The sequence below is a fragment of the Pomacea canaliculata genome, linkage group LG10 (genome assembly GCF_003073045.1).
Source record: "Pomacea canaliculata isolate SZHN2017 linkage group LG10, ASM307304v1, whole genome shotgun sequence".
Classification (NCBI taxonomy): domain Eukaryota; kingdom Metazoa; phylum Mollusca; class Gastropoda; order Architaenioglossa; family Ampullariidae; genus Pomacea; species Pomacea canaliculata.
In genome coordinates, this window is record NC_037599.1 from 1,563,907 (window position 1) to 1,578,110 (window position 14,204).

The window sequence follows — 14,204 nt, forward strand, 5'->3', positions numbered from 1 at the left end:
TGAACCGGATTTTCATTTTGTCATTTTCTGTACTGATATAAAATACATAGATATATATGCACACATACAAAAGGTCAGAGAGATAAGCATATTTATTCATCGACAGATGTGTAAAAACTACAGATATCAAAATGAAGATGGTAGTGCTGTGAATTCTAGGTGGACTTTTAACCCAGCAGTCCTGACCAAAGTGAATACAGGAAGTACCTCCACTTCAGCTCCGAATGATACTAATACTGCTACCCAGTTTGCTGTTGGTGACCTGGTTCAGATCTGTAGTGACACAGAACGTATCAAAGCATTGCAGCGTGGACACGGAGAGTGGGCAGAGGCAATGATGCCAGTAAGTTTGTCCCTGACATTGCCATATGTTGGTAGCTTGAAGGAATGTCAATGAACAGTTCATAAAGAGCAGTTCTGCTTAGCTTTACATAATCCCATCACCCAGTTCTCCTCAAAATATCTGCATTAAAAATATGCATGTGGTGCTTTGTGGACTCATCAAAGTTGCCAACTTATTTGTTGTTTTGATGTAAAGAAGATCTGACATGATGGCAATGTAACTAGCCAACTGAAAGGTTTTAAACTATATCATATTTTGAGATGAATATAGATCACATCCTGAGAGACTTCCAAGGCCTTACTTTTAGCATGCTCAACTTTGGAGCAAAATGTTGCTAGAGCTAGCCTCACTTGGGCTTGTTACTGTAAAGTCTCAGTATTAGACAGCTGATTTATCAGGGAAGTTATCAGGCAGCAAAATAGAAAGAGAGAGTATTGGGCTTGGCCTTCTATACACTGAGCCCTGGATGTGATGACCCACCTACAGTTCCCTGCTTTACAGCCACTAGGCTATGAATAAATTTGTTCAAAGAACATGATGTCCAACCAACCACATGTTTATTCAGCATTAAGTAATAGATTGTTTAGTTTTGTATACTGAATGGTGTTCCTTGCAAGAACATTCAGCCTAAAATAATCAGTTTGATACCAAAGATGTCCAGACCAAACTGGGCTCCTTTTGTCAACTCTGAACTCTTGCAATCTTTTTTTTTTTCCTGGCAGTCTCTTAAGCAGGGATTAAAAGTAGATGACACCATTCATTGTAATAAAATTGTTTGTCCCAAACCAAATGTTTGTTATTCCAGACACTGGGCAAGATTGGTCGTGTTCAGCAAATTTACCATGACAATGACTTGAAAGTGGAAGTGTGTGGTACATCATGGACTTACAACCCTTCAGCTGTTACTAAAGTTGCCTCCGCAGATGGTGCTGCCATTGGATGTTCTTCAGGCGGTGAGAGACCTTTTACTGCATTTAAAATCATTTGGTGTTCAGAGCATCCAAATATTTTGCTGTATACAGATTGTGAAGGTGCAAGTAAGTTGGACTTGCTTCATGATAACAAGCAATCATCAGAGAGGTGCAGAAGACATTTGCTGAGCTTAAATGTCAGTGTACAAACAGTTAAGAGTTTCAGGCTTTTTCTGGTAGTCTATCACTAACTTGTTTTGTGTAGTTTTCTGGGTGTCTTGATTTATGTTCCTTGATAACATATGCCAGTATGCAAGAGATATTGATTGGTTGAAAGTTTAATTTTTCTTTTTTTCATTTTATTATTATGTTTTTCAGTGTACAATTACTAAACATTGAAATCGAAAGCTTACAATCATGAAGGAATTTTTGTGTTAGTGGTAAGGCAGATATGTAGTCACAGAGCTGTTTCCCTTATTAGTCTTTTTTTTAGCCTGCATTGATACTGCTGATTCACTTCCTTTCTCTTTTTGTCTGCAGAGCGTCTGAGTGCATTGCTGAAAAAACTGTTTGAGACACATGTGTCAGGTGATGTAAATGAGGAGCTGGTTAAGGCTGCAGCCAATGGTGACAGTGGCAAAGTGGACGAAATCCTGCAGCGTCCTGAGTCAGATGTATGTTGGTAAAGCTTATAAACTATGTTTACACAAGCAGACTAGTGCAACAAGTTAATGCTTAAATTGTCTTCAAGATTTTATTTAGTTTTATCTATCCAACTTAATAAAAAGTAACTCATTAGCTTTATTTTTCACCTAAGGGTGTTCACAAGAACTGAAGGATACAATTAGCGGGCATTGTTTGTTTTTTATGATGCTACGTTACAAGACCTTTCATTCAAATGGATTTTAAAATGTTTTTCTCATTCAAACATTTTGTAGTAATAGCTGAGCTACTGTAGCAGAAGGCATAGGTGTATGCTGTATGAAAATGAAGGCAGAGAAAAACTATATTTCTCTGATCTTGATAAATAATAGAACATTTTTATATAGCGCTCTTCCCATGTAGGCTCAATGTGCTTTACTAGAGAAATTTGAGATTTCTGTTGCTGATTGAGAATTGAAGAGTTGTCATATAAACCATACTGTAGTGTATTCCTCATTCATTCTTTCCCTTGACAAGTACTGGCTGAAGTATGCTGGTCAGCCTGTATAGCCTGGGGAGAGGGGACTGGACACTCACTTGACGCAGTGGCTGACAAGGCTCACCACTGAGGCTTTGAGTGGCAGCTTATTATGCAAGATTTCTTACATTGAGAAAATGTTCACTAGTCCTGTGCAGCAAACATGATTTCATTCTTTTACCTACAAAATCAGAACATTTTAAAGACCAGGATATTTGAAAGGAAGAGAAAACTTATCCTTTGAAACTGTTACCTTCATGTGACAGCACATCCTTTCAACAGACTAGGTGCCACTTTTGGATTATCTCCCCATGAGTTACAATTATCTCTTCTGGGAAATGTGATAAACAGCATTAAAGACACAAGAACAAATAAATCATTCACACAGTCCATTATAAAAAAAAGAAAACAAGTTTTTTAAATTCATACAATCAACCAAAATCCTGTAGTTTCTTAAAAGTAAAATGGTATGTGATAGACATGTTTGTGAAGGATTATCTCAAAGATTCTTATTAACCATTAATATAGTAATTATCTTTTCAGGATAGAAGCCTTAGGAAACAATGTACTTTCAAAAGGCTTAATCTATAAATCGCACGTAGTGTCAATTGGGCATGTGCACATTTGTTAGAGGGGGTATGTATTCTCTTGTGTTCAAATGCAAAGTAGTTCTCTTTACTATGTGCCAGTGCTGTCAGTTTCTATTTTGTTTGCTCTTTTTTGGGTAATACTTATTGGTTCTTGCTTCATTTGGTATCTGTGCAAAACAGACAGTAAGGCCAGCCTTGCAAATTCTTTTCAACTAATGAGAATCGTTTCCAATTTTATCTGCTCTTTAAGTGCTATAAACTTAAGGTAGGTGGAAACAACATGATGTAAGCTGCTCGTGTACTTCACCGATAAAAACAGATAAATAAAAAGGACAGCACACTCTTTGTGCTGTCTGTAAAATAGCTGGAAAAAACAGTGGGAGACAGAGAAAGACTTCATCTTCCAGAGAAGAAAGAGCCACTGTTGAGCCTTCTTCAGTTCAGTCTCCTATCGAAGATGGTGCTCAGGTATTTAGAGGTTGAGACAGTTTCAATCTCCTCATTGTAGATGACACTTATGGGACTTGGTAGAGAATTCCAACAGAAATCAAAGACAGTCTCGTTGGTCTTACTAATTTTAAGTTCTAAGAAATTGTCATCACACCAGGCAGTAAGTTCATACAAAGCCACACCATGATTATCTACTGACCAGCTAAATGAGAGAGCAGCACACTGTCATCAGAGAATTGATGAGATATTGACCCTCATTGTTAATGTGACAAGTGTTGGCATACAGAATAAACAGAACCAGGAATAAAACACAGCCTTGGGGTGAGCCAGTACACATCGTGATGGAGTCAAAAAAAGTGCCATTGACAAGTACTCGTTGCTTCCTGTCAACCAAGGAGTGAATGACCCATGACAGTAGCTGATGGTCAAGGGAAAACTTGACAAGGAATCTTCTAGCTAGGATATATCATTGGATGGCGTTGAAAGCCGATGAGAAGTCGGCAAACAACAGTCATGCATATGCATGTGGATTCTCCAGATGTTTGAACAAAGTATGGAGGATAAACACTAGGTATATGATAGGCATCATCAGCACTTTGTTTGGATTGGTATGCAAATTGCTGGAGGTCAAGACATTTGTTAGTAGCATTTAGAATCAGTGCTTTGAGTATTGTCTCCAATATTTTCTTGACCAATAATAATGTTAAGGTCACTGGTCTAAAGTCATGAAGATGCTGAGCTCAAGCTTTCTTTGGAACTGGGACAATGGAACAGGAAGACAGTTTTCAAGCAGCAGAGATTGAGGGTGAATCCACTTCGTAACAAGACAACAATAGTGAAATTCTGCTTCCCCCTACCTACCCACCCCCAAAACTCTCTCTTGATACTGCTGTAAAAGAGAAATCATGTGATATATAATACAGGGATTTGCAATCTCTGATTTGACACACTGCAAAAACTCATTTTCTTACTATACTGCATAATAGTCTTGCATAACATGACAGTTGTTCACTTCTTCCTTTGTGGTATTTTTTCTTTTGTAATTAAAATTTTTGTTTTGTAAAAGTTCTGGTCACCTATGCCATGGTGTTTTAGTTCTGCAAATAGTATCTTATTGTTGATATATGAAGAAAGCTTTATTTGTTTTAATTACTAAACACCAAAACTCAAACACAACATACTCACAGGTTAATGGAGTGTTTGCTGGCCACACAGCTTTGCAAGCAGCATCTCAGAATGGCCACATTGAAGTCATCAAAGTGCTTATCAAACACAGTGTTAACATGGAGGTAGAGGTGAGTTTGCTTTTTTACCCTCTATCAATAAGAACTGGAGGTGAGTATGTTCATTTTTTCCTACAAATTCTTATTCTATAAATACTTAGTTTATTCAATGAATTAGTCATTGTACAATTTAAATAAAATTAATATATCCTCTCTTTTTCTTTCATTAGGACAAAGATGGGGATCGTGCTGTTCACCATGCAGCATTTGGTGATGAACCTGCAGTGATAGAAATGCTGCATCGAGGTGGTGCTGATCTGAATGCACGCAACAAGCGTCGCCAAACACCACTGCACATTGGGGTCAACAAAGGCCACATTGGTGTTGTCAGGACTTTGTTAGATCTGGGCAGTCATCCTAGTCTTCAGGTAACAAACAGTAAAACAAAACAAGACACACACACACAAAGAGAACATATTGACTTTTGCAGTCATTTCTGGGAAAAAAAGAAGTATTTTAGACTGGTTTACTATTCCTTGTGTTCAATATCTTTGGTATCAGTATCTTAAGTTGCCCTTGCAAGGTCTGAATTCAGCAACCTACATTAAACTTACATCTTAGTGGGTTTTTTTCCCTTGCCCCAAAAGTTTATTGACACCGTAACATACACCAACAAATTCAAACGTCAGAATAAAAGAGCATTTCCTTTTAGTAAACTCAAGCAAATTAAAAAAAAAAATCAGATTTTCACACATACCCTTGAACATACAAATATTTTAATGTCAGCTGCCTTACAACTAATCCAACAAAAAGCAAGAATCTTGTAAACATCCACTATCATTTCCCAGATCATCTGCACAAACTTCTACAAATGTCCCACATAGTACGCAGAGCAGCAGTTTATACAATTCTGAGAATTCAATACATTCTGAGAAATGCATCCGGAAGATATTTTATGGTTGTGCAAAGATTATAGTGTGTATGTATTGTTCTGTTGTTGACTGAATCATCATGATGCAGCACATGGCTGTATTTCAAAATGACATAAACTTGGGAAGTAGGTTGCACTCAAGTACAGCAGTTCTGTCTCACAGCATTGACTCCTGTTATAGTCTTTAAGTAAGTACATCTACCTGTGGGATATGTTTGACTGGATGTCCTGCACTAATCAAAACAGATACAGTAAGCAAACTGCACAAGAATTTACTGCAGCAACAACAGTAATTATCATTATTCTTCTTATTATTTCCTTAGCTTCCTTAATGGAGAGCTCTCTCACTGTGTTTACAAATCATGTATGTAATGATAACCACCAATCATTTGTAGCAAAGAACACAGCTGTGGGTTTTAATCTCCTCACGCACAAAGCTTTAGGGGGGAACATAAAAATAAACATCCCCACCCAAAAGAATGGTAGAATGATGTAATTGAATGGTCTAAAGTATGTCTTTCTCTTCATTTCATTATTTATGTGATTTTCTTTTTAGTAAAGCGCTTTGAACCACCTTTTATGGTGGGGAGAAGCGCTACATAAATAAACATATTATTATTCCGCAAACATATGTCATTCTCTGTTTCAGGACTCGGAAGGGGACACTGCTTTGCATGATGCCATCAGCAAAAAGCGTGATGACATGATTTCTCTCTTATTAGAACACAGTGCAGATATCACCATCACCAACAACAATGGCTTTAATGCTTTGCATCATGCAGCTCTCCGGGGAAACCCAAGGTAGGGGTATTTTCTTGCTTTGTATGCTTTTATCAGAATTATCAAAAACAGATTTTTGTACTTTATGATAAGAAGAACGACACAGCTATCTAAGATACCAACTACACGCCATAATGTTCAGACCAATACAAGCATCAGGAGGAGGACAATGGGAAAAATAACCCATTTTCTCAAACCTTTTGGATTTGAATTTGTTAGAGTCCACTTATAGGAGTAGGAAGCCTTTAGAAGTTTCCTGTAATGAAGTTGGGAGGCTTGTTTGTGCGCATAGTCCTCATGTTCTTCCTCATCAGCATTTATGACATGAAGGAACAGATGAGGTAGTCATCTGTTCATATTTATTAGCTACACTGGACAGTTGTAGTACTGATAATGACATGACAGTAAAAGGAGCTTAGTTTTCGTAAATTGTATAAGACTTTGTAAAATCCTTTTTAATACTTCTGCCTGCTTGTGTTGTTGTTCACAACTTTATGATTTTGATTCAGCTTGAGAGGTTTGCAAGGAGAAAAATTTCAGTGTATTTGTACTGATATGAGCTTTTGTACCATGAAAACTTTTATTTCACTGGCAATGTTTTGAAAGGAATTACTTGCGCACTACTAAGTTATCAAAGAATCCATATACTTCAGGTTGAAAAATCTATCAGGGGTATAGAGGGGTCAGAAAAGGGTTGAATGGCCTGCTGTTGGTGTTGCGGACCTAGTCGCTCGTACAATATACATAAGATGCATGTGTTGCAATACTAATGCCGCACGCGTGGGATGCTGTTGCTGGGATAAAGGCTTGTGCTTTTTGGGGGCTCTTGTGTCCTGCAGACTCTCGTCACGGGGCTGCATCCATTTAAGATCGTCTCAAGCAGTTAGTAAAACAAAGCTGATTTTAAGATTTGTTGCATGTTTACTTTAAATATACGATTTACTAGGTAGGTAAACCGGCAGATTTCTTGTCTTCTAAAAATCTAGTCCATGGCAAGCGTGGAACTTTGGCCACCCTGGTGGTGCCAGTCCCATGTCAGGTTGATAGCATTTACCGTCTATTTAAGCTCTTCGATTGCTGTCTGTCCATAGATACTCAGCTCTTATCTGCGTTCATCTTCCTCTGCCTGAGGTTACTCTCTCAGCTGCGCGCTGCCTGCTCACACGTCAGTCGGATCTCCATGCGAGGATCCAAGTCCATTCCGCTTTTATCTCCCCTCCCCACTTCCTCTCCAGCCTTACTCCCCACCTCCCCAACGACGTTTCCCTTAACGGTCATATTCCTCCAGTCTGTAGTTTGCTTTTGACGGTGGTTGCTACTATGTTTTAAAACACACAAATACAAACGAAACTAATAACTCGACTCTGTTTTGATGTGGGCGTTTTATTTTAAAAATCGTGTTGTCCATACAACACGATCTGCCTCAGAACATCAGCAAGGAGATAAGCGCGCGCGCACACACACACAAGCAAGCGAACGCGTGTGTGCATTCCCCTCTTCTCCTTCTCGTAAGAAAATAAATTGTGGTTGTGGTAGGTGCCACTTGCTTACTCACACGTGAAAATATAAGTGTAAGCAAACATAAGTTGCAAGACAAACCACGCTGTTTACCCTACACCAGGGGTCTCAAACTCATATTAGCATGTGGGCCGCAGTGGAAAGTAACAGCCAGTCAGCGGGCCGCACCACAAAAATGTTTTTTCATTAAATTTTACGAACACTACTGTCACTGCAGTTAAATGCTAAAATAAAGTTTTTATAATTATTAATTACATTTAGTGTAGTTTATTACATGCAGTTTAGTTTATTAAAATAAGTTGACGTTGTCTCTGTCACTAATAACGGGGTAATTTTCACTGCGGGAGTTAATCACCAAGCACAACATACATATACACCGCGGACGTGGCGAGGGCCGCACAAAACGCGTGTTTGAGACCCCTGCCCTACACATCACTCTTTCTGACGGAAGCACAACCGTTTGAAGATGCGCCAAGATACTGCAAGCCACTTAAAATGTCAAGGAAGTTGGACAGGTTCTGGTTCATACAGATTTCATTCAGGTCACATGTCTCAGCACTCGACAGTGCATTTTTAAAGCTACGGCATTTTTCTGAACTTCGTGGTACCGTGGTGTCTGTGCTTTTTCCAAGAAACGCCCTAAAGTTCTCTGACATCATACTAAGAGTGTACTCGGCGTCCGTAGCACCTCCGTTCCCACTTACACTAGCTATTGACACCACCATCAATGCAGTCACTGGAAGGAGCTTGTAATAATTGCTTCAACAGAGGACGTTAGCTGTAGTCAGTCTGACAGGTGCCTAGAACATGTATCAGAGCAGGTGTTTCTAATCACCTGAATGTTCACTTTTTGGAGTCCATTTACCTGGGTATTTTTTAGGATTTTACTCTAGGGCGTTAAACTGGAAGGTTGCACTTAATCTTTCTTCACAGCTCACCTCACCTCACCTTTTGCATATAGGGCCGGAACAGTGCCAAGGGTGCCCATAAAGGACTAGCAAGCACAGCCAACCTACTATACTTAAGCCGTGGACTAATGGTTTAATAATAATAAAGAAGTTGATTTATATAGCACTTTACACCACCATCAAAGGCAGGCTCAAAGTTGACTCCTTCCCTTCAGTCCTGGGTAGTGATTGTGACAGCTGGGCTATATCAGTGACTTGCGGAAACTATCTGACCGTACCATGTCAGTATATCTTGGTATGTGTCTGCTTGTATACATACATCACTTAAACTGGCTATCGCCGGACCTGGAGGCAATCAGCCCCACCCGTGGGGCCAACCCGCTGGTACCTGTCAACGGGAGGACTAAATGAGACGAAGGCGCGTTAGTGAGGCAGGTCTTGTGCGCCCGTTAGTTCTCGCATTTGATGGCCTGTCCATTCTTTTGCGTTCGCAGCCAGTTTTTATCTTTGCTTACATAGACGTCCTTTGTCCACGTATCCCTGGAGGACAGTTGTCGGTAAGGTGTTGCGTCTCGCAAATGCCCGAGCCAAGCCAGTCTTATTTTTTAGGTCAGACAGCTGAGATTCGGAACAATCACAATGCTTTGTTACTGATTTGTCTAACATAACTTTTGTCTGTCTTTAGCCTTTTGTCACTGAATCTGTGAACTTTACCCGCTACTTGTTTTAGCAAGTTTTCTGCCCCGGGGCCCATGCTGGCTCTCAACAGCCCTGTGTTCAGATTTACAGCTGGGAAAGCCATTGAATGCCTGGATGCGTCTTTCCGTCTCGGTGAACAAGGTCCATATTTCACAGCCGTACTGCAGTAAAGGCACTACGAGGTACCTCGTGTATTTGGTGACATCTGCTGAGCATTGCTGCCAAGCGGAAATGTGCTTTAGATAAAGCGAATAGAGTCTGCTATAGTGTTGGGAGATAACCATGTAAATGTTCTTTTTTCCTTCTTCTACTTCATCACCACCACGATCTCTGTCGCCTGCTTGCTGTTTTGATTTGTGTGGGTCACTAACATTGGCTCCTTTTTAGTCTCCTAGACGACCTAGAGGACATTCTCTTGCTGGCAACGGAGATTAGAAGTCAAAGGGCGCGGAGAAAAAGTAGTTCATATCTCAGGAAGACTCGCACCGAGTCAAAATACAGTACAAATACAAAATGTCTATATTAATAATTTTCAGGAAATTATTTTGTCTACCAGTTGCAACATGAGAACATCATTTTAACATTAAAAGAACATAAATGGACTGCATCTAATTCATTTACTTCTCTCGCAACTATTACAAATATGTACACATTTATATATCTATACTTTATGTGAGTCGATTGCTGGTTTGACTCGTCACAGACCGTTCACACATCATATGCTGTCCTAGGTTGACACGTGGCTTGCATTTGACCCACGTACTCAACACCTTAAACCCTCTGCATATATATTATATAAATAAAAAGTATATATGCATAAACGTGAACCCCGCTAGCCGCCTTCTTAAAGTGTGGAGACTGGTCGCCCTGTTGTTGATCATTGTCCGGGACATTTTGCGACGTTGTTTTGATTGTGTTTGGGGCATCGCCAGCAAAGCAGAGACTGAGGGGCCACGTATCGGCACAATGATACAGGGAAAGAATGGCCTCGATTGTGCCAGAGATCGGCGGTGCCGGTGCTGGGTGTTGTGTGATATTGTTATGTGTACGCCGCACGCCTCTCGCTGACTCAAGATCTTGGCCTGCCTTCTCCACTGTCTTGACTGGCCGCATGCAGGTCCACGATCCAAGTAAAGGGCTCCAGGTCCCGCTGGAGACTGCTTTTATACCTCTGGTAACATAGACAAGTTTAGTCAACCGACCATCTTGTTCTGGTACCGAAACGTTAAAAAAAAGTCTTAAAAATAAGTGAGCGAACCTTGTTTTGTTTCTCTCTCTCCCTCACTTTGCTTTGTTGTGCACTGAGGGAGAAAAAAAAAGAGTTTATGCATTTTCTGCGTGGTACCAGATCGTCTTCGTAGCATTTTAAAGTTTTTATTCAATGATTTGGTTTTTTTCTGATTTTAGTAGGCGACCAAGCTCAGTTGAGAGTCTTCAGAAAATATGAATGTACGTGGAGGACGTTTTCTGGCGACCGAGCATAGCGGTGATTGCTTAGAAGCAGTAACGTGTAGGTTCTGTGCCTCACTCGTGCGTGCGTACATATGACATGTGCATTTCCCCAAAAATGTAGGATTTTTCTCCCATCCTTCCCTCCCCCACCCTCCGCTTACCTTCCGTACTTGAGCGTGCTTGATCTTCGCACATGCGTAGATGGCAAGGATGTGACGATCGATATCTGAGGAAAGGTTCTGCGCTTGGTGTACCACCCCGTGGAGCCAGCGAGGCTGACTATAAGCAGCTCTGTGTGTATGTGTGCGCGCGCTCCAAGCCAGTAAATATTTGTGTTGGAGAACTGGTGTTTGGGGGCAAACAATATCCACGGCGGGGTTGCGGCATAACACGTAAAGAACGTTGACTGCAGTTGCCCTCTGCACCTCAAGCGATTCTTGCAAGAAGCTGGGTAGCTTGGAAGGTAGTGCCAAATTCTGAGATGACTGGTAACTCGATATAGTCTCGAAATTCAAGATGCTCATGGTTCGAGATAGTCCCGAATTCCGAGATCCCAGTAGATGGCGCCTGCATCTCCACTGTAGTAGTCGGATACCATCCAGTGGCAAATGAACCGTGTGTGTGTGTGGGAGCAATGTGGCAGCCGTCCCCTCAGAAAAGATACTGATGAGGCAAGAATGAATATGTCGTTCAGTGTCAACATGAAGTTTCCACCCCTACGCCCACCAGATCAAAGCTAAGCCACTGCCATGACGAGACCTTGCTTAGTTTTTTTTAGATAAAGGAAAAGTTTAAAACTGATTTTTGACACTCCTTTACTCCCATAACTCACAACTTTTCCTTCGCCTTCCAAACGAACAATTTGGCATCCTATACTTCACCGCATTGTATAGTTCGTAAATAACTATTCTGGCATTAACGAGGTTTCCCGGTAAAATATTATTGTGTACGTGTTGGTAATGCTTTCGTGTTTACGTATTATACATTTTATAACAGAAATGATAAGGGGAAAGATAAGAAGGAACAAAATGAGAAAGTAGAAAGTATGTAAAAGATCCTTGATATCGTCTAACAGCAACCCGTGTGAAACTGCTAGGATGGACACAGTCCACGCACTAGTCCACTGGCTTCTGGCTCGTCTCTTGCTTTCTGTCGGTAGTCAGTCGGAAAACGTGTAGAGACGATGCATCACGCGTGTGGTCCGTCAGATGCCCGGTCACGCCGTTACTGGATAACACTCAAAGTCTGACATGAGCTGTATCTACTCCTCATCCTTATTGTCCCCCATGCTACTCTGTACCTCGCAGTGCCAAACTAGCGTGATAATCGAATTCCCTTTACATGCATCAGTGCTGGTCATGCCAGACCACGGTAGTTCTTCGGATCGAGTCGGACCACCAGTCGCTTCAACTTCCACGATCCTCCGTCCTTCTCTGAATTGTCAGGATAGGGCAAAAAAATTGTCTGCCCATTTCTTCTGTTATCTGCCTTTTCTTCTCTGTCCCTGTACTGTTTCCTGCGGGAGCATCTTGCCCACATGATGAGATGTGTCTACTACTACTTAAGATTATCTTCTCCTTGTGGTAGTCTTAAGGGTCCAGTTATTTCCCTCTTTTTCTTACCTCCATTTTGGTGATGGGGTCATTGCAGGAGATGCGGAAGATCCCCAAGTAGCATCTCATCTTCGTGGATGTACTGTCTTCTGCAAGTCTCCTATCAGGGGCCAAAACTCACATGCATATAGAAGGATTGGGGTAGGGAGCGCATTAGCCTGATTTTACAAAGAGACTGGAACGACATCTTGTCATTCCAGACGCCATGCAGAACAAAGAACTGTGATGAAGCAGTCTGCGTGCCCATGTCTTCTTCCCATACTGACCATGTTGGTTATCCTGGTGTTACTGCCAGGCGTGCCCTTCATCGTACCATGATGTGGACCGAGCGTCTGGCCCTGATTGTCTGCACCTTGTCCGCGATGTCCTCGTGCATCTGTAACCGGGCCAACCTCTGTGGGCGCCGCGATCACCCGAGAAAGCGACTGATAGACGAGAGTAGCAGGAAGAGACGGAAATGAGAAAGAGACTGGAGAAGAACGACGGTGATTTCCAAGTCATCGACCACTGCACGTTGTAATACCTTGATGCGCAATGGTCATTAAAGGCGAGGGGCTGACGGCGAGGACCCGGCGTTGCTGGTGATTGACCTGCGGCTGCTGGCTGCATCTTGGAGCTTGGCAGAGTGTGTGTGTGGGGAGAGCATTAGTTAGGTGGGGGATAAGGCGGCAGGGGCTAGTGTTTCACGCTCGTCTGCTTGCTTGGGGTTTTTGTCGCCAGCATCCTTGTCATCGCTTGGCAGCCAGCCGCGTGTGCGCATTGTTGAGCCGTGATGAAACGTTAAAGACTTCTGGGTTTGCCTTGTCCTTGCTGCTACGTGGCTCCTGCATGGAATCAACTGATCCTCAGCAGACAGCGCGCGCTTCCCTGCCTACATAATACACACACACACACACAGACACATACCTGTAGTTTAAATGGTTACAGAGTGTGCAACTGCAGCTCTTACAAGATATCAGGCGACAGAGTAATATCTTCCGAGTTTCACCATATCATCATTAGTATTATCAACATTAACGTCAGTTTTAACGGTCGGCTTGCTGGTTGCGTTTTCCAGAAATCTACTTCCACACTTACGTTTTCGTTCAACGTTCTTACTCTGTGATTTTGAAGGAGAACTTGCGCAAAAACACAGAAAAATATGTTGGAAGAATGCATTAGTCAGAACGTGCATTGATAGCAGCGGAAACGTAGCCTCGTGTGGTTTGTTTATGTTTACGTAATCATGTTTAATTTGTGTGGAGCCAGTGCACAGGGTAGGGAGAAGAAGGTATCGGTGTATAAAGCGTTAGAGCGAGGCTTTTGTATTAAAATTGTGCAGTAAGAGTTCAGAGGGGAGCAAGCGGAGTGTGTGCACACGCACGTCTGTTTGTGTACGAGGGTCTGTGCGTGAGGGGAGGGGAGCAGCCAGTGAATCTTAGGCAGACACGTGAAGTATTTGCTCGGTCTAAAGTTCAAGAAGAGTGAGGTATGCGCGCACAGAGAGAGAGAGACGCTCACCTGGACAAGATCCAAGACTCCAGGTTGAAGGAAGCAGATTTCTGGTTACCTAGGTGATGGCTCCTCTGATGGCTAGGTATGGGTGCCAGACTTTCTTCTGTTGGGA

At 41.8% G+C, this 14,204-nt stretch overlaps 1 protein-coding gene across 1 annotated transcript in view; it reads left to right on the plus strand.

Moving 5' to 3' along the window:
- LOC112573871 (E3 ubiquitin-protein ligase MIB1-like) overlaps positions 1-14,204 on the plus strand; it is a 71,792-nt gene that overhangs the window by 5,384 nt on the left and 52,204 nt on the right. Inside the window, 6 exon segments of the mRNA XM_025254526.1 lie at positions 160-343; positions 1,149-1,296; positions 1,795-1,928; positions 4,662-4,769; positions 4,928-5,125; positions 6,278-6,429. Of these exon segments, the coding sequence (XP_025110311.1) occupies positions 160-343; positions 1,149-1,296; positions 1,795-1,928; positions 4,662-4,769; positions 4,928-5,125; positions 6,278-6,429 (924 nt within the window).